The sequence below is a fragment of the Chrysoperla carnea genome, chromosome 2 (assembly GCF_905475395.1).
Source record: "Chrysoperla carnea chromosome 2, inChrCarn1.1, whole genome shotgun sequence".
Classification (NCBI taxonomy): domain Eukaryota; kingdom Metazoa; phylum Arthropoda; class Insecta; order Neuroptera; family Chrysopidae; genus Chrysoperla; species Chrysoperla carnea.
In genome coordinates this window covers 92147034-92167603 of record NC_058338.1, presented here as the reverse complement: position 1 = coordinate 92167603, position 20570 = coordinate 92147034, and the positions used below count along the sequence as shown (strand labels likewise).

General features: G+C 29.6%; 2 protein-coding genes across 2 annotated transcripts; both read left to right on the top strand.

The window, feature by feature from the left end:
• The first annotated feature begins 4185 nt into the window (after nt 1-4185).
• On the top strand, nt 4186-8760 carry LOC123292104 (tyramine beta-hydroxylase). Its single transcript, XM_044872639.1, has 10 exons — nt 4186-4337; nt 4644-4858; nt 5407-5553; nt 6203-6475; nt 6541-6738; nt 7002-7086; nt 7349-7515; nt 7646-7828; nt 8255-8442; nt 8504-8760. Exons 1-10 carry the CDS (start codon nt 4199-4201, stop codon nt 8757-8759), a joined length of 1851 nt encoding a protein of 616 aa, XP_044728574.1. The 5' UTR covers nt 4186-4198; the 3' UTR covers nt 8760.
• Nucleotides 8761-10662: 1902 nt separating this feature from the next.
• LOC123292311 (retinoblastoma-binding protein 5 homolog) lies at nt 10663-14644 on the top strand. The gene is made up of 10 exons (XM_044872910.1): nt 10663-10706; nt 10784-10809; nt 10871-11065; nt 11138-11344; nt 11411-11592; nt 12725-12844; nt 12921-13114; nt 13993-14267; nt 14335-14464; nt 14539-14644. The coding sequence occupies exons 1-10, from the start codon at nt 10688-10690 to the stop codon at nt 14622-14624; spliced, it is 1434 nt and encodes a 477-aa protein (XP_044728845.1). The 5' UTR covers nt 10663-10687; the 3' UTR covers nt 14625-14644.
• The last annotated feature ends 5926 nt before the right edge of the window (nt 14645-20570 follow it).

The window sequence follows — 20570 nt, the reverse complement described above, 5'->3', positions numbered from 1 at the left end:
AGGCAAAGGATACCTACTACTATTATTTTATCTATGATACCTACTTTATTTTTGTATGTTATGTGCGTATGGTTAACAAGATTTCAAAAAAACATTTATGTTAAATAGTAAGTATCTATGGCGGTTGCAAACTATAGTTATTTTTTCTAACGCTAGATAGAGCCTTTTTAGTGTTAAAATCCATTGTTAAAAAATAATTGTTATACAATTAAAATAATTAAAATAAAAACATTAAAATAATTGTTATACTCTGTATATTTTTTGGTATTGGTGTTTATAAAATTACCTAATTAGTATATTTCCGTTTGCCCACCTGTCTATGCTGACATCTTAGCGTTAAAATCGAATTATCCGTGTCGTTCATGTTATTCAAGACAGGTCATATTCCGCCGCCATTTATAAGAAGAAAAGAAATATGACAGTAAACTTTTTGACAGATGTCTATGGTTCGAATGTTGAAAGTCAATAAAATAATGAGTGATTTATTATTATTTTGTAATTGTGCTACAAATTTAAACCCTTCATAAATATTTTTGAGGTAAAATAAAAATTTGTTATCATAAAAAACATCAATCTTCAATAAATTGAAATTTGATGTGAAATTTTTCGCTATCAGGAGAAAAGAATTTATCTATCAAAATTTCTAAGATTCCTGCAAAAAGACAAACATCCAGTTCATTTGAAGGTTTCCAGTTTATTAAATAGTTTTTGATAATTCTAATTTAAAAGTGGATAAAAATCTCTCTGAGACACCTATCAGCTCTTTGTATAAAATTTTAAGAGCTAAATCTCAAAAATTACTTTTTCAAAACTTTAATAAAAACCATTTTTGCTTATTTTTTGAGAAAATTTATCTTAAAAGTAAGCTAACTTGAGTTTCGTCCAATTCGGATACACAAATTTTTTATAATATTATCGAATTTTGATTAAAGTCGAATTCATTCATTTTATTCAAATGGCCATTTTACTTTAATCAAACAGTTTTTATAATAATATTTTTCAAATTCGATGTTGAAATTTATTTAAAATAAGGGTATCTTATATATACAAAAATGATCTCGTTATATAAAAAATTTATCATCTTTGTATTCTTGCGCGAATAAAGCAATAAACAATAAAATAAAACCTCAATGAATGTTATGCATGCATAGTTTACAGAGCATTTAGGCTTCGTTAAGACATTAAAGCTATGCAGGCACTATCTGTTATATTTATTAAAATAGTTTTATATCAAAGAGTTTTGATAAATATGTGATATCTCTATTATATCAACTAAAATGGTACAGTAATGGCTGCATTTAAATTCTAAATTAGCTGAGGTAAGCGCTCAGTTAATTTACTGAGCGCATACTAAAAATTTGATAGGTCACCGGCATCCTATACATATACAGGATGCTTTTTAAAGTTAAGTTTTATATACTTTTAATCGAGGAAAATGCTTCAAATGATAAATTCATATAGATTGAGGAAAAATGTTCGTTTCAAAGGCACACATCTTATATCGGCATCGAATTCGATCTAAGTTTTCAGGTTCAATTAAAACCTCACTCTGATTCATAACTGACAAACATTATATGAACGTTTTAAATTAGAAGGTTGTTCTTTATAAATACGCAATCATTTTTTCGTAAGCCGAATAGTTTAGACAGTAATTTATAGTAAAAATATTTTTTCGTAAGCTTTTTGTGCGTTTGTTCATTCGATTTGAACAGAAATGTTCTTTATAAAAAAACAAACCACTTTTATTGGATTTATTGGAAATTTTTTTTGTTGAGATCCTAGATTTCGCAGAAACAAGTACACGGAATAACAATTTTGGGTAAAACTTTTCAGTTCGTTTTTGGATAAAATGTACGGTTTGCGGAAAAATGTCTCGAACAAAAAATGTTACTTTTTTAATCAATAACAACTTTCTAATTTAAAGTGTTCATCTATCGATTACCAGTTATGGAGTAGTGAGCTTTTCATTGAGCTTGAAAACCTAGATCAACTTTAAAATCTGCGTAAAATGTGCGCCTACATACCAAATAATCTTTAGTTTCTCCAATAACGAGTTTTCGGCGAAATTTCCACAACGGCGAGGTTAGGTAAAAAATGTCAGGGTTTAAAAAATGCTTAGAATCGTTCCAAAATATAAAATCCAATAGTTTTTTTTTTTTGATGTTATATAAAGAGAATGTGGTGTCCGGAAATAGGGAACTTCTGCTCTACCATATGGACGTAAATAAAAAATGCATAAGTTCGCATGAATATGATTTTGTTGAGGACATTCAGATAAACATTTTCCTCCAGGTCGGAGTTTTTCCATGGGTTAGACTGATACCCCGGTTTCGTTTCCTACGTGATTACATAATATCTTAAACAGTAAGGTTTTTATCTATACAATGGTATAGTGACTGTATAACCTTAAGCTCGAAAAATAAAAATTGTGGTATTCGCATCACCAACACACAATTGTTAAAGAATTCTTTATTAAATTCCTGAATGCTCTTCTTATTGGGATAATGATGATATAATGATGAAAATAATATATATATATATCTACGTGTTTTAAACGATATTGCATTCCATTTCATCGCATATAAATATTTTGTCAATACTTATTCATATTAAGTTTTCATAATACATATATCACTACTTCATTAAGAATCAATACAAACCACAACTAAGCTATAAATAAAGGATGTCCCGTAATCACCGCATTCGAATAATATAGACACATGTAGAATTCTACAAACAGAAACTTTTTTATAATTTTTTGGATATAAAGCACCAGTTATGAGAGAAGTTTTTTTAAATTAATTAAAACAAGCGAAAAACAAACAATTGACTGAGTTAATCGTTGAAATACTCTGTATAGATTATTGCATTCTTTTGAAATTCTTTTATAAATCAGAAGAGTTTAAAAAACCAAAACAATTATGGTGACCTTTCGTCCACCATTTATTTGGTTTTCAAAAAATTCGAAATTTAAAATATTTTACAAGACCACTAGATGAAGCTACCTGCAAATTTTCAACTTTGTATCTTTTAGAGTTTAGGAGAAAATGGACACCAAAGTTTTACCCTAATTTTCTTCCTCACGGATAAATATTGACATTTACGAAAAACTGTTTCAAACAAAACTTGTTTATTTATTTATAAGGAACATTTTTTACATTTAAACTTTTGTTCGATCTCTAACGATTTACAAGATGGGTCCTACGGACTCAAGACCCAATTGACCTATGTTGCTCATTTACGAACTTAGCCTCACTTTTTATGTACTTAGCTAAAATTTCTAAATACGCTATTTCAGATCCTTAAAATTTCTAAAAACGTTATTTCAGCTTGATATCTCTTTTCGTTTTTGAGTTATCGTGATCACAGGCGGACAGACAGACTTAACTTAGTATACCTTGATATTATTACATATATATACATATACAGGTTAAAACTAGTGAAGATGCTAATAAAGTTAACTTATTAAATACCCTGCATTTGCTTGAATATATCCATGTTTAAGCTGTTTATAATAATTATTAAGATTGTTAAATTACACGAAATATATTTCTGTAGAGATAATAACTTTTGTAGAGATCTCAGCACCGGAGTAGCAATATAAAGACCATAGATTTATTCTTATTTTAACGATTTTTCTACTTATTAATATTTTTGTTCTTATTTTGCGTGTCGTTTTGATCCAAAACTTTAATGTAAACTAAATTGTGATCCAAATCTTGATCATACAAACCGTCATAATTCTACCTTATGATTTTTTACAATTAACTGTTAGAGAATATTAACGAAGGTAACAACAAGGTATTTTTACGATTTTGATATTTATATCATTTATATTGGGTGTTAATATTCTACTTCAACTTTCCAACGTTCTTTTCGTTTCGGTTTCGAAGTAATGCTAACACATAAATATTTTTCCATCATAGTCCATGTTAATGTTAACTAATCAATTTTTTAAATTAAAATTTAATTTCTTTTTCGGCGACTGTTTTATTAATCTTATCGTAATTTTTATCGCAAAATCTGATCATAAATAATATTACTATATAGACGTTATGAGCTTTACATATCTACCTACCAGTTTATGCATATGCGCAGTTTTGAATACCGCTACAAACCGAGGATATATAAAGGCATTGTTTATTTAAAAATATTTCAATTAATTGTTGTAAATTTATTCGATAACAACTATACAGAAATGATTACAATTCGAATTATAACTTTATTATTTATTTTTGTATATTTTACTAAAATAGTTTATTGCCTAGAAAGTTTGGATCGTCATGAAAATCATGGAAATCATGGACAACATCATCATCATCATACAATTTCCGAAGGTAAATCCCTACTTATGAATAATTTATTTGCAAGCTTTAATTTATTAAGCTTACTTTGTGTGTGCTTATTTTTATACCATGTATATACGAAATATTTCAAGGTATATTAAGTTTAGTCCCAAGTTTGTAACGCTTAAAAATATTGATGCTACGAACAAAATTTTGGTATAGGTGTTCATAAAATCACCTAATTATAGCCCATTTTCGTCTGGTGAATCGTTTCGCTCTTTTTCCAGACTCGTTTGAATTGAATAATTATGTAAAAACACCTAATAATTTCTTCTAAAATAATGCACTTGTTTTAAGGTCACGATAAAATTTTTGATTTAACATTGGATAATATTGGCAAAGTGAAATTATACTGGAAAATCGACTACCCTAATAAAGAATTGCAATTCGAAATTCATTATTACAAAAACTTTGCAAAATGGTTTGCATTTGGATTTTCCAGTTATGGTGAACTTGCACCGGCTGATTATTGTGTCCTTTGGACTTATTGGAATGATACTGTTGTGCTAGAAGTAAAAATTTATACAGATATATCAAAAGTTTGGTATTCGATCGAATATGTCGAGAAATAGATAATAGATAAATTTAGTATAGGATGTTTTTTTTTTACTTTTTGACTTGATATTTGCAAAAAATGTATGAAAGAAATTTGAAAAAATTTTCAACGATTTGGTGTTTAAATAAAAAAACTTACGAATCACCTCCAAAAAATAGGGTTCCATTTGAAAAACTGTAGTTGGTTGACCACCATTTAAATTAGAACCTATTCACCTAAAAAGAAACATCCATTTGGAATTGATCGAGGCTTTTGTTATTTAATTTTTTTTTCAAATTTAAACACCTGTTTACACATATGTTTAAATTTTCTATTATTCTCAGTTCTGTTGATTTAAATAAAAGAAAGAATGTTTCTATAAAAATTTTTACTAATTTTTTCTCTTACTATAATGAGAAAATGAAAAGCGGCAAAGTGTTTCTCGTAATATCTGATCGTTGTCAGACATTTTTTTACACTTATTTTTGTTTTTAAGATATTTTAACAGTTATACCGTGTTGTTAGGACACATATGCCGACTTTCATGGAATTTTGCACCGTGACATTCAGCAAGATTGTGCTGATTTCAAATTGGTTGCTACAAATAAGATTGTGAAATTTTCATTCAAGAGGAAATTTTCTACATGCGATTTATCTGACTTTAAGATAGAGGTAATTTTCTTGTATCAATTCTGGTTGAAAAAATATTTGAAGAAAGAATAAATCTTAAAAAGTTTTAGAAATTCGGGAAAAGTTTTAGGAACTCTGAATATCTCTGAATTTCTAAACGTTTTTGGGCTGTCCAATTCAGAGTTATTCAGGCTTATTATTATTACAGCTATCTAGTCCACATATTAGCTAAAACAATTTCTAGTTCAAGGTTTCTAATTCCGTTTGGGTTTTTTTGAAAAGGAATGCAAAAATAGTCTTATGGAATAATTTTGACAGTCAAAACTGTTTGCTTTTTTCATAAAGAAAAAAGCATAAGCTTCTTTCAAAAAACTATATTATTGTAATTAAAAAATTAAATTAGTTTTTGACTCTACTAAAATTCTCGCGTTTGGGAATTTTTATATTTTAGTTGAAAGTTAAAAAAACACTCAAAAAGTTATTACACATATATGTATTTATTTTTACCTACATTAATGACTAAGATTTTTGATAAATTCTTTAATTCACTCAAAGATGGCGAGACCATAGTTCGCAATAAACATTCATTTTATTCAGGCTTTATACTCAAGACCAAATATATGTCCAGAAATCCACCATGTCTTATTCCCCTCAAAATTGATGACTAATTTTGAAGTATATCCATATTTAGGATGGTACAGTTCACTTAGTTTGGGTTTCCGGAACAAATAAATTATATAATATAGAAGGTGTAAATGTCCTAAAAACTTCTGGTGCGCAACATGGAATGGTTCGAACAACGTTGTTAAAAAATACTGATGTCGATTATGATGTAGAACCTGGTTCATGGAACCTTGATTTCGTAGTTGATAACGTTCATGTTCCGGCTGATGATACTACATATTGGTGTAAAATATTTAAACTTCCAGAAAAAATTCATAATAGAAAATATCATATATCTCGGGTAAGTACAAATTCCTTGGTTTTTGGTAGAGAATATTCGACTGGAATGCTTTGATGTAATTCTAGTTTGAATCACTTATCACAAAAGGAAATGAAGGTCTTGTACATCATATGGAAGTTTTTAGATGTATCGCACCATCAACGCAAGTGATATCAGATTACGAAGGTAGCTGTTTTAGTGATAAACGTCCAAAAGATACACAAGTTTGTAAAAAAGTTTTGGCAGCGTGGGCTATGGGCGCATTACCGTTTGTGTATCCAAAGGTTAGAAACTTATTAATATTGGGGTAAAGTGGTATTATGATATACCAAAGGGCAAAGGCAGACACAGAAACACGGGAGGAACGATCAAAAAACGATGATAATGTTGCCTACAAGGTTATATTTCACCAAAATTTGTCCTTAATAAATAAAACAGCTTTTTGATATTCTGAATCGATAAAAATTCAAATTAATTATTTCCATAATACCACTTTTAGCCCAAATAAGAAGGATTACAATTAGGAAACATAATAATATTGATTTAGGAAGCAGGTTTGCCTATTGGAGGACCAAACTATAATTTATATGTTATGATTGAAGTGCATTATGATAATCCAAAATTAAAAGCAGGTAAATAAATTAAATTTTCGAATTCGTACATCAATCTTGTGGCGTATCGTCATACTAAAATATTTAGATCAGATCTATCCATGTCTTATCCGCTCTTAATAAATAAAACGGTAAATGTCAAACGACTAAAAAACTTTCCGTTTAAAAAAAACTGAACTCGAATGTGTTTGCACCACAAGATTGTATGTTAATTGAAACAAGCGAATTGAATTTTACTGTTCAAGAAATGTAACATAATTTAATATCATATTTTACTTAAAAGATTGGATTGATAGTTCAGGATTTCGATTAACAATTTCACCAAATTTACGAAAATATGATGCTGGTATCATGGAACTGGGACTAGAGTATATTGATAAAATGGCTATCCCGCCACAACAAGAGAAATTTTATCTTTCCGGGCATTGTATCATCGAATGTACAGAAGTTGTAAGTGTTATAACCACAGATTTATATTAAATATAGACTATTTATATGTCTATCTAATATGGGTTTGTGATTGAAGTGACCCAATCAGTATTGAACTGAACTGTTTTATATCAAACTTTTGATTTTTTAGGGTTTACCAAAAGATGGAGTTATAGTTGTTGGATCACAACTTCATTCGCATTTAACAGGTGTACAAGTTTTTACAAAACATATCCGAAATGGTGTTGAATTACCTGAATTAAATCGAGATAATTATTTCAGTACTCATTTTCAAGAAATTCGAAGATTAAAAAAACCTGTTCGAATATTACCAGTAAGTAAAATTAATAAAGATAACGTCGAATTCACTCATAAAATTTCGTCAAGGCCACGGTGATGAAAGCGTAATACTGGGAAGCAAAATGGCAAATATAGGCCGCTGAGCATAATATTATAAAGATAATTACAGAAGCTGTTAAGTCCTTGCAAATGTTTTTATCGATTAAACCCAACCAATGGCAGACAAAAAACTTACCATAAGTCAAATCTGACGCTGACGCTTGACGCTGGACATAATTCTATTTATTTCAGCTAGGTGGAACAATAATTTGATGTCAAAACCAGCGTCAAGCGTCATCATGAGGTTACATCTTTAATTTATATGCAAATGTATTAAAAAATCTAATTCTTGGAAATATGAAGGTGGCATTAAGCAATTGAAACTATTCGTCCTTTGAATTTACGTGAATCCATTTTACAGGGAGATGCTTTGATAACAACATGCGGATATAACACAATGTCGCGTACAAATATAACTTTAGGTGGATTCGCTATAACTGATGAAATGTGCGTGAACTATATCCATTATTATCCCGTTACAGAATTAGAAGTTTGTAAAAGTTCCATAAGTGATAAAGCTTTACAGCAATATTTTACTTATATGAGAGAGTAAGCTAAGAAACCTCTGACCTTGATTATTCCAGAAATTAAAATAAAAAAAATTTTTTAGTTACGAAAGTCAACCTACCAGTATGCAACTTGGCATATCAGATAATTATAATTCGATTGAATGGACAAAAATCCGTGCCATCCTGTTGGATAGCTATTACAATGAATCACCAATATCAATGCAATGTAATATGTCAAATGGTGATCGTTTTCCTGGAAATTGGGATAATATGGAACAAGTACATATTGATGTTCCATTAATACTGCAAAATGATTGTCGCCAGAATGCATATATTGATTATGATAAATTATTTTAATTAAAATAAATTACTTAAGTATTCGCACCGTGCGTGAGTTTTATTGGAGGCGTTTCCATAGTAACGATACACTACTTGAATTATAGAATTGTATGGATGCATATATAATTGTATGGATTGCATTTATGACTTACAATGAAAATTTAATATTATTGTTAAATTTAAATAAATAATTATGATAATTTACTTTTGAAAAATAATATTTGTGCAATTTGATTTCATATTTTCACAATTTTTAATGCATAAAGTTTAATTAATTAGTGTTTTTCAATAATTTTAATTTGACATTTTCAATAACATTAACATGTAAAGAAATGCAAATTAGTAATAACAGCCTCCTTTATCGCCAAAATTTTTCACTGGAAGCGCTGGCATCGATTTTATTGTCCCTACCATGACTACGCACACAACGAATACATTTCACTATTAACAATTTTTTTCCTCTTAAAGTATATAGCGATGAAAACAAAAACTTGTTATTCCAAATATTTTTTTAATGATTTTAAGAGGCAATCCTTTAAGGAATTGTGATGGAGTACATGACTGAGAATATCCTACCTGTCTGGATTTTTTGTTCTATAAATTTCTTTGTTTGTTATTAAAAATTATTGTAGAAAATTTAATTATTTCTATTGAGTATAGTTTATTTTATTATTAAATTATTTTTCAAAATAAAAATTTGATTTTTATTTAATCCATGCAATCCATATCTGTTTTTTTTTAAATTTAAAGTGATTGTCATGACGTGGAAGTGAAACTTAGTAGTTTGATATCAAATGTTGTTTGAGCATCAATGGCTTACTGTAACCTTAGTTTGATCCTTTTAATCTCAAAAGACTACATCCTTGAAATCTTAAGATCCTTAAACTTATAGTAGAATTAGACTTAAGCTTAGCCTTTTTTTTCCTTAACATATTCCTACGAAAGTAGGTATTGGATTTTAATATTAAGAAAGACTCTATTTAGCGGTAACAAATAGAACTAAATTTTGAACGCCCATAAATACATAATATTTAACAGAAATGTTTGCTATTAAAAGTTCAAAGTGTAAATCAAAAACAAAAAATTATAAAATTTTTGTTGTAAAAAATTATATGTACAAAATTTTATAAATCAAAACAAAATACAAAGTTTATATGAAAAAAGTAGGAAAAAGACTCGGGCAGCAAATATGGCACAGCGCATATAGATAAAGAATGATGTAGACTTCTTTAGTCTTCTTATTCTATGAAAAAATCAGCTAAGGGTATAAAGTAGGGTTTACATATTTTTTACTCGTGGCGCTGACATCTCAGCGTTAAAATCGAATATTACTTTAGTGTCTAGTTTACGTCAATTCAACAATTAAAAGACACACATCTAATACAAGTATTCTGTTTAGCGATGGAATACGCGAAATAAATGATACAGCGCCGGTTTGTGGTGGCCTAAAAAACATAAAACGTAGATAAAATTAAAATCAGATTTGCTATTGTAGTTTTTGTGAGCAGTAAATGAAGTCAAGATATATTTATCAATAGTAAATTCGACAAAAATAAACTAAATTTTCAATTTAACGGTAGGTAAGTGATGTAACAAAAATTCCTGTGAAGTGAATCCGTAGATAAAACTCAAAACAAATTTGATATTGTGACTTTTGTGAACAATAATGGTGTAAAAGTATTTATCAACAGTAAATTTAACCGAAATAAAAGAAATTGCAATTTAACGGTAAGTAATGAATGAAAAAATTGAAATTCCCGCCAATAAACCACAAAATGTCGAACCTCTAATGTCTACTATTTTATACAACTCTCTGACTTGAGACTCCTTTCAGTGTCCGCCTATTGACAAAGCGTGTAAGCTCAAAAATTAATGTTTACATTTTTCTATAAATGTCATATTTGAATTTTATTTTGATATAGTTTTCCTTTTAATAATCGAAAACTATGAATCTTGAATTATTAGGTTTGTATAAGAAACATTTTTATTTGATTTTATAAAAACTTTATATTACTTTTAATTTTGTACTGTGTTTTTTCTAGAATCTTTCGGACAAAATTATCCGGAGGTATGTAAATTAATGCGTTCCTTTGAAAAAAAATTCATCTAATACTATGTTTTTTTTTTAGGAATTTGATGGTGCTTTAGATTGTGTTTCGTTAGCAGTTACTTGTGCTTTTAATAAACGCGGTACACTACTTGCTGTAGGTTGTAACGATGGTCGTATAGTTATTTGGGATTTTTTAACTCGAGGAATTGCGAAAATTATTTCTGCTCATGTTCATCCAGTCTGTAGTTTAAGTTGGTCTAGATCTGGACATAAAGTAGGCATAAATTAAACAATTTTATTCAAGTTTAGTGAGGTTATGAAAAATGTTTTTTTTTGTTAATTTTAGTTAGCATCTGCGTCCACAGATAATACAGTTTGTATTTGGGATATACTTTCAAGTGATTGTGAACAAAAATATCGTTTCCCATGTCCTGTTTTGAAAGTACAATGGGAACCACGAAGTTTAAAACGTTTACTTGTATGCCCGATGAGACATGCGGCTGTTCTTGTGGATTTAGATGGATCTCATCAAATTATACCTTTAGATGATGATGTAAGTTTTCGAAAACTAATTTTCGGGGCCGTTAAATTTTATTACAAAATTAATCGTTGTTTACAGGGTGATCTAAATATCGTAGCATCATTTGATAGAAGAGGTGAATATGTATTTACGGGGAATGCAAAAGGCCGAGTACTTGTATTTGATTCGAAAACATTGAATGTGAAAGCAAGTTTTCGTATCACGTTAGGAACATCAAGTGCCACTGCGGTTAAAAGTATTGAATTTGCTAGACGTGGAGAGTAAGTTTTTTTTTTTGATAGTTATAATTACCAATACATTTTTTTGTACGTTTTCGAAATATCATCGAAAATTTCTCCAAAAAAGATACCGGTTTCATAAATCATACAGTATTACAGTCGATATCATAGAAAATACTCGGATCAGTCGTAAAATTAACCTAATTTTTGGGCTAGAACTAGTTTTTGCAACGAGTTTTATCAGATTTTAGAACAAAAAGTTGCTTACGATATTGCCTATATTTTCAAAGAGACACTTCTTTAGAAAATGCCAAAATTCGAAATTTTTTTAAGTCGAATTTGACGATTGAATGATGATTTTCTGAGATATGGTCCAAAATGCTATGAGAAGTTCAATTTCTGTGATCGATTTTGGGTTCAACCTTAGAAAATATTTGATTTGCTCAAATGAACTGAATTTTTGTTATGTTTGGGTCTTATATACTTTAGAATAATTTTTAATTAAACTGAATTTTTTCTACACCCTCATACAAATACTTTGCGCCTAGTTTCGTAAAAATCTTAGTTGTAGGTTTAAATTCCGACTTCAAATGCCTTGTTTCCTAACTAAATCCCCTTTATTTGATAATAGAATGCATAGTTTCTGAGATATCGACCAAAATTTTTACGAAGAGCCATTTCTCGGTTCGACTTCAGACAATATCTTAAAAAATATTTGTCTATTAGCTAAATTAATAGATTTTCGTAATTTTTTAACCTAATTACTTAAAATCGAAACATCGAGACACTTTGCTCGGTATTTTCTGAAAAGACACAAATTTTATCACTAATATAAGAACCGTTTAAAATATCTCCACCCAAATACCAATTTGAATGTCCCGGTAATGTACTTTATTTCGTTAACTACGATGTACGTTTATCACACCAGCTATCTGTCAACCAAAATTGATATAGCCACCGGACATAGCCACCGCACACTATACAATACATACGAAACGAACCACGTAAATGTATATATTCGCCAATAGATGTCAGGAAGAGTCATATTTTGCAGTTTATGTTTCAGTTTTTCCTGAAAACACGGATAAAATGACGTTTTCTAAAAATGAAACCTAGCTAGATCTATTTTCGCCCCAATAACCCGCTGTATACTAAATTCCAAAATTCTTTTTAGATTTTTCCTCGTAAATACTGCCGATCGTGTAATTAGAGTGTACGATAGTAAAGAGGTTATAGCTTGTGGGAAAGACGGAGAACCGGAACCAATACAAAAATTACAAGATTTAGTCAACAAGTATGTATGTTTTTTTTGTATAAATCAAATTTTTCAAAAAAAATTGAGTAAAATTATTACATATTTTGAAATTTAGAACTATGTGGAAAAAGTGTTGTTTCTCCGGTGATGGTGAATATATTTGTGCTGGTTCAGCTAGACAACATGCATTATATGTTTGGGAAAAATCAATTGGCAGTTTAGTGAAAATTTTACATGGTACTAAAGGAGAATTACTGTTGGATGTTGTTTGGCATCCTGTTCGACCAATTATTGCTAGTATATCTTCAGGTAAGTACTGAAAAAGAAACTGTATTTTGTGTGGGAAATACAGTGATCTCACTTACGAAGTCGTAGATTCTATACAGTGTAGTGCAAAATGTTGTCAGATTAGTTTCCTCTTGCGCAGGCCCGTGCACTCATGAGGGGTTTTGGGGGGTCAAAGCCCCTCCCATTGAAAATATCTCCTCATAAATTTCAATTAACAATATATTCCTGTAAATGCACCCATTTATGAAACGCATTTCCACTGACTAGTCAAATATCTATGAATATTTTGAGCTCGGTACATTCTTTAACTTTGTCTACGAGTCGAGAATAGAAAATCTGGATCTTGGCTAGGCTATCGAAATGTCTGATACTGCGAAACAGATTTTGATTGAAAGAAGGGGAAACGTTGCGAAAGCCAAGGTTCGCGTCATAATAGACTCGACGCTCAAATGTACAGGCTGATTCAGTTAAAGTTTATAGATCGATTTGAGGATGATCGTAATATTTTATCATATTTTGTTTGCCTCTTTCTCAACAAAATGGAAAATTTTGATGAAGACTCTTGCGCTCAAGTTTTTGAACTAGACTATTTTATTTTGCACGATGTATTCCGTGACCAAATTCGTTTCCAAATGTCTAACTAATAGTTTTCTGGCTGTTTTGCCTACGACAACAGTGATTTTATTCATAACAACCACAAACATACGTCTTACTCTATGCTTTCTGAGACGTGAAGCAACCACTACTAGAAGCTTTTTGTACTGTTGTGTCCATTACCTTATTCTCTGGCCAAAGCTCTATAGAGCTCTAAATATTGTAGCAAACACCAAATACTTTTGGAAATGACCTCTGCGAAATGTCATTTTATGGTTTTAACATAAAAATCATTTTTTTTATAGGTGTTGTTAGCGTTTGGGCACAAAATCAAGTTGAAAATTGGTCAGCATTTGCACCAGATTTTAAAGAATTAGATGAAAATGTTGAGTATGAAGAACGAGAAAGTGAATTTGACTTGGAAGATGAAGATAAGTCTGTAACGAGTGGTAATGAAGCAACACAAGATGAAGATTTTGAAGTAGATGTTACACATATTGATCCAGTCGCAGCATTTTGTAGTTCTGATGAAGATTGTGAAAATACGAATGCGTTACACTTTTTACCCATTGCACCGGAGGTAAGTAATAAATGATTGTAACTTTACATCGGGTAAAAGGATATTTAAAACTTATATTTAATTCTAGGTTGAAGATCCTGAAGAAGGTTGGAACGCTAATGTTGCTGATGTTGTTCAACCTGTAACGCCTGGTAATGGAACACAGAAGAAACGGAAATATAAATCTTATGATATTGCGTTACAGAGTAATAGCGACGGTTTGTATTTCTTTGTTTAAACTATCAAAAGTTTTTTTTTTCTAAATATTTTACATACATATTTTTTGTTGTAGAAATTCATCCGTTATTGAATAATAAATCAAAAGATAAACAATCATCGAGTGGCGGTAAAAAAGGTGCGGGTAGACCTCGAAAATAGATTTATTTTTTTATATTATAAGTTTTATGTACAAAAAAGTTAATTTAAGAATAAAATTAAGAAACAATATTTTATGTTTTATTTCTGTTTTGATTTTTCAATTTCAGCTTTATCTCTTTAGCCGTAAAAAGGGAGTCTTTTTTAACACGTGCTTGAAACTCAATAAACAAATTCAATCGAGTAAAATGCTTTGAACCAAAAATGTTATTTTCAAAAGCACTTATACCAGCATCGAATTCGATTTAAGTTTTCAGGTTAAATTAAAACTTCATTCTGATTCATAACTGACAAACATTAGATGAACGCTTTAAATTAGAAAGTTGTTCTTCATAAATACTCGAACATTTTTTGTTTGAAACATTTTTTTGTAAACCGAATAGTTTAGACAGTAATTGATAACAAAAATCTAACTTTTTGTGCGTTTGTTCATTCAGTTTTAACAAAAAATAGCCTTTATAGAAAAACAAACCACTTTTATTGGATTTATTGGAAATTTTTCCGAATAGTGCCTTCGCAGAAACAATTATACGAAATAGCAATTTTGAGAATAATAATTTTGGGTAAAACTTTTCAGTCCGTTTTTGCCTAAACTGTACGGTTTGCGAAAAAACGTTTCGAACAAAAAATGTTACTTTTTTAATCAATGATAACTTTCTAATTTAAGTGCTTTTTTGATGAATGTATCCATCTAAGTTCCTATTTAGCAAAGATAGATCGAGCCATCGATTTGACAGGTTTACAGAATCGAGAACTCGTCTTTATTGATAGACTAGCGTGATACCCACCCGCTTCGTTGGGTTTAAAAGTAAAGATTGATCAAGACCTCCGTGTTATAGCCTTCACCTCTCTTGCTGTCACTTTTCCCCTTTTTATAACATTCGAAATAATGATAGGGGTTGTTTTATACAGGTAAAATATATGTACGGTTTTCTACATTGAGTATATCAGAAAAGATGGCTATGAAACTTTTATATTGACTATTTTTACAGAAATCTTTTCTTTTTTTTTTAAATATATCTTCATAAATTATAGTTCATGTGTTATTCTGAAGTATGAGCTATATTATTGATAAGTTTTATTCAAATCCATTTTTTAGTTTTTGGGCGAAAGCGTAACAAACAAACAAAACTAACAACCTTACTTTCACATTTATAATAGATAGGGATTTTTATTACGGGGGGAGTTAATTTTTGAATCTGCCTAGGTGCGCTAAATTTTTTAATACGCCTCTGCTCAATATAAGGAAATATTGAATAATATGGAAAAACTTAATAATCTTAAAAAAACTCAACGAATTTTAGCTAAAAACTATTCCACTTAAAACCTAAGAGATTTTGTCTGCTTGTATGTCCGTATGTGACATTGTTTCTCCAAAATGAATGTAAAAATAGGAATTTTTGTTTTGACGGTCACAATTGTTTAATTTTCCCAGCAGGACATAAATCATGGTTTGGTATTTTCAAATGATGACAAAAGGTTTTTCTTAAAGATTATACATTTTCAAAGGTATATTAGTTTTGTATCCTCAAACAAATCCGTCTAGTAACTTGATTTCGATGTTTTTGGAATTTCCACATCATTTTTCTATTTAATTCAAAGTATGTACCAAAAGTAGTTTTACATATACAAATATTTTGCATATTTTATAGAAAAAAACAAAAATTATTTGTAATTATTTTCAAAAGTTTTTATCAAACTTTGCGTATGACCTGGAATTTTGCAATAAATATTTCACCCACTTCCACTAAATCGGGGTGAAATTTCGCACATAGATTTGGTTTTCGTGATGATGCAATTGTGTATGTTAAGTATGTCCTGATTTCTCATCGCTTCCACCATATTTGATATACATACATTTCTTAGTTTTAAATAAAAAAAAACTTTTTTGGGGAGTATAGATTAGATAAAGTTTTTTATAGTACTAAAAAGTATAAATAATTTAGGGTCATTCATACAAGACTACGAGTATTTATCCAAAGTTATTTTTTGCTTTTTAGTTAAATTTTTTAAAAGATTTTTTTGGCTATTATTATTTTCTCATAAGAATTCAGTAATTTGCATATTGTTACATAAAAACATGAATGATAAATAATATTTATTACAAACAAAATATTTACGTTCTGGGTAGCAAGTAAATGACTACCAAAAATTGCAGAATTTGCAAATTTATGCTTGGTAAATTTTTTCGTATTGAAGAACAACATAATTTTATAGACCAGTATAAAATGACTTTCCTATGGTGAAAACAATTATTTGGGAATAAAATTCATTTTATGAAGTATCACCAACTATGTTAGTTGTTGGATATTTTTATATAAAAGAAGTAAAGTTTGTTTAAGTAAACGGAGTCAACTATCTCAAAATGTTTTTTTGTCTAATTGATCTTATTTCTAATTTTTCAGGTCAGCGATAATTTGCGCAAGGAGCTGATTTTTCTAAAATAAAGCTAATTTTGGCTGACTAACTTTAGTTTTGTTTGATCTAGTTATTTTACAAAAGTTATCGCAAGTGATCAAGTTCATAGAGGACAATCTTGTGGGAAAATCCTTGCGCTTTCGGTAGCTTGCTCTGTCCTTGCATACAGTAACTAGACTAGACAAATTCTTTCTCGTAGAACAGTGGACATGTGTTGGTACGCCTACAAACCTACATGTTTGGCTAAAAGCTTTGTGCGCTAAATAAGTTCTTTCTTGTATTGGCGCGCTTGTGAATGGCTCGCTGTTAGGTTGAAGATTTGAAGATACCAAACGTCTAAGCCAGCTGTCCGTATTAGGTCAAAATGTAGTATTCAGTCGCTATTTTTTAAGTAACATATTTATTGCAAATGTTGGGAACTTCGTCGACCCAGATGTTTAGTTCAAATAGACTATTTCAAAAAGTGGAGAGCAAGACTCTTCATCCAATAAAATATTGCATTTTGTTGAGAAAGAGAAAATTTGATAAATTATTGCAATGCTTCAAAAACCGATCTATAATCTTCAACTGAAACTGCCTGTATATTCGAGCGTTGAGTTTGTTATGACGCGAACTTTGGCTTCCGCGGTTCTATGTCATATTCATCGCAGATATAGCTCAGGATTTTGAATAGCTCTTATCCAGCGTTTTCTCTTCTTTCAATCAAAATTTGTTTTTGTGCATCGTCCAGTTCGATAGCGTCCTCAAGCATCAGATTTATTGTGTGGAGTAATCGATTCAAAGACAAAGTCAAAGAATGTATCGAGCTCAAAGCGTGCATGGACATCTTGGAAATGTGTCTCATAAATGGGTGAATTTACAAGATTATATTTTTTTCAATACCCCAAAACACCTCTCATGGGCACGGGAGGGTCAACATACGTCCATACACAAGCTGTTTTTATAGGAGCGTATTTGTGCTTGGTTCGCTGTTAGGTTGAAGATACCAAATGTCTTAGCCATGTCTATCAGAACTCCGCCTGACGTATTTTGATAAATACGTCCACATATCTAAATGTTTGCCTGAAAGCTAGGTGCACCAAATACGTTCTTTCTTGTCAGGGCATGTTTGTGTAGGACTTGCTGTAAGGGTGAAGATACCAAATCAAGGTCTTAGCTATGTGTAAGATAGCGCTGTTCAATTTTTTGCGAAGTATACACCATTTCATACTAGATTATTGAAGTATATTCATTATTAATACAGGTGCTTATAAAAAAAGATTGATATTAAAAATAAAAATAATAAAAAAAGAAGTGGGATCATACCTCTGTATAAATTATTAATTCTTTTCTTATGAGTGGGGCATTGCACTAACACAAAACGAAACGGTACATATCTTGTTTGCAATCCATCCACTTTCTCTTAGTAAAGTCGAGTTGGTTTATATTTCTATGAAGTCATTGTCGTGAAATATTCACAACGTGTTTAACTCAAATAATATTTATTTATACAAAAATATTAAGAAATTATTTTTAATCAAAATTCGTCCATTTAAAAAAAAACTCTTCGAGAGTGGTTTTTTGTTTTTTTACTTCTTTTGGTGTTCAGTGGGGAAAATCATTTTGCTTAGTTTGTGGTAATTTGAAATTCTTTTGGAGTTTTTTTTGGAGATGTTTTTGTAATTGGTAATCTAATTGTGCAATTATGCAATGTGTCTTACATAGATGTATGCCAAGGATAATCTCTAAACATTTCTTGTAGCTTTGGAAGGATTTAAAATTTTTTTCATGGCTATTGTTTTTAAATAAACTTTCTCTTCTTTGTATAAAAGGATGATTCAATTTTTTCATTGAATATATACACATTTTTTTTTTATTCTTAAAAATTTTATAAGGAATCTAATAATATAAAAAGAATGCCTTTAGGGTATTCGTATATTACCTTGAAAAATATCTGTATAATTAGCTTTTTTTTAGCGAGTCCGTTAGGAAAATTAAAAAGAAAGAAAGACAATTTTCCCATATGACACTCTTTGATTACCGATTATGTAATATCCGGTTACATTTTCAAATATTTTGTAATTTCTTTTTTGATTGTAATTAAAATTTTTTTTAGATGTAAACTTGAAGTTTTTGGAAGTTATTATGAGAGTGTTATGGACAATATTGAGTGTTTTAAAGTGTTTTGATTATTTAATGTTGTGATTGTGAAATGGAAATTATTAGCAAATATTTTTGTAGCTATTGTTTTATAATATTTATTTTTATTTTACAATTGTGTCTATCAGGTAAGATATTAAATAATGTTTTTTTGTTCATTTTTTATTTTATAATAAAATTAATTTTTTCCGTTGAAGAATGAACGGTTTAACCATAGTTTTAAGGATTTAGGCTCAGAATGTTCTTACCATTTGCAAACATTGGCATGAAAATCTGACTATTTTGACTACTAAATGAATAGTTTTCGATATTTAGCGGAAAATATTTTTAAAATATAGCTTTCGATACAAGAATTTGAGTTGAAATTATCCCACATACTTACTGAGTTTTATTAAATTCGAAAAAAATAAAGCTTTTCGTAATTTTTTCGAAATTTTTAAAGGGGTATGCCCTGCAGAATATTAGAAAAGTTCGAGAAATTTTTTTGTCACCAATTTCGATAAAAGTCAGTTCAAAATATACAAAAATTGATTATTGAATGCATAGTTTCTGAAGTATCGTTAAGAATCTTATATTCAGAGCGATTTCTCATATCAGATAATTTCAGGTAATTTCCTAGGAAATGTTCGGCTAATGAACAGGATCAAATGAACAGAATTTTCGTTACTTTTGTGCCCTAATTACTTTAAATAATTCAAAAACAATGCAATTGCAATTTTAAATTTTACAATTAATTCACAAAAACCGCAGGAAACAGTTTTACGGTTGATATTCAATTATAGCATTTAAATATACCTTTTAATGGACTTCTTTGATATTTTTGGTTATATTGTACAGCGGACACTCAATGAAATTATGTAAATTTATAGCTTTAGTTGGACTTCGTGGCTATACGCACGTTGTATTCTTTTAATATAGATTCACATATAGCACTCGAGTTTATGTTCTTTAAACTTTAAAAGGTCAATCTTAAAAAAAACAATTCTGTTGCCTAGCATTTTAAAATTGGAAAACGTTTTATAATTGCTAATAATAACCCTGGAGCCCGTGACAGCAAAACTGGATTTACACGGATTTCGAAATTTCGCTTATGAATCAATTATTTAACGATAGGTACAATTTGAACTAGGTGTGCCAGGGTTTATCCTGGCAGAAATATTTTTTGCCGAGATTTTTTATTTATTACTGGAGTGACAAATATTTTGGTCAAGTTTTGAGCTGTCACACCGAGATATTTCAAAAGTAAAACTTAAAACGAACAAATTGAAAAAAAAAGTAGGTAATTCCGCGATAAGGGTAAAATTTTATTGGCTTTATATATTAAAAATCGGTGTGACAGATCTTTCTGCAACGATAAAAGCTGCCACACCAAATTTGACTGAAAATAGATAA

What these genes read in the sequence shown, in the direction of transcription:
- LOC123292104 (XM_044872639.1), top strand. Translation starts at nt 4,199, where the DNA reads ATGATTACAATTCGAATTATAACTTTATTATTTATTTTTGTATATTTT. An exon ending in GAAAATATCATATATCTCGG is followed by an intron (nt 6,476 to 6,540) that starts GTAAGTACAAAT and finishes ATGTAATTCTAG; the next exon opens with TTTGAATCACTTATCACAAA. An exon ending in TAATCCAAAATTAAAAGCAG is followed by an intron (nt 7,087 to 7,348) that starts GTAAATAAATTA and finishes TTTACTTAAAAG; the next exon opens with ATTGGATTGATAGTTCAGGA.
- LOC123292311 (XM_044872910.1), top strand. An exon ending in TTATACCTTTAGATGATGAT is followed by an intron (nt 11,345 to 11,410) that starts GTAAGTTTTCGA and finishes CGTTGTTTACAG; the next exon opens with GGTGATCTAAATATCGTAGC. An exon ending in GAATTTGCTAGACGTGGAGA is followed by an intron (nt 11,593 to 12,724) that starts GTAAGTTTTTTT and finishes AATTCTTTTTAG; the next exon opens with ATTTTTCCTCGTAAATACTG.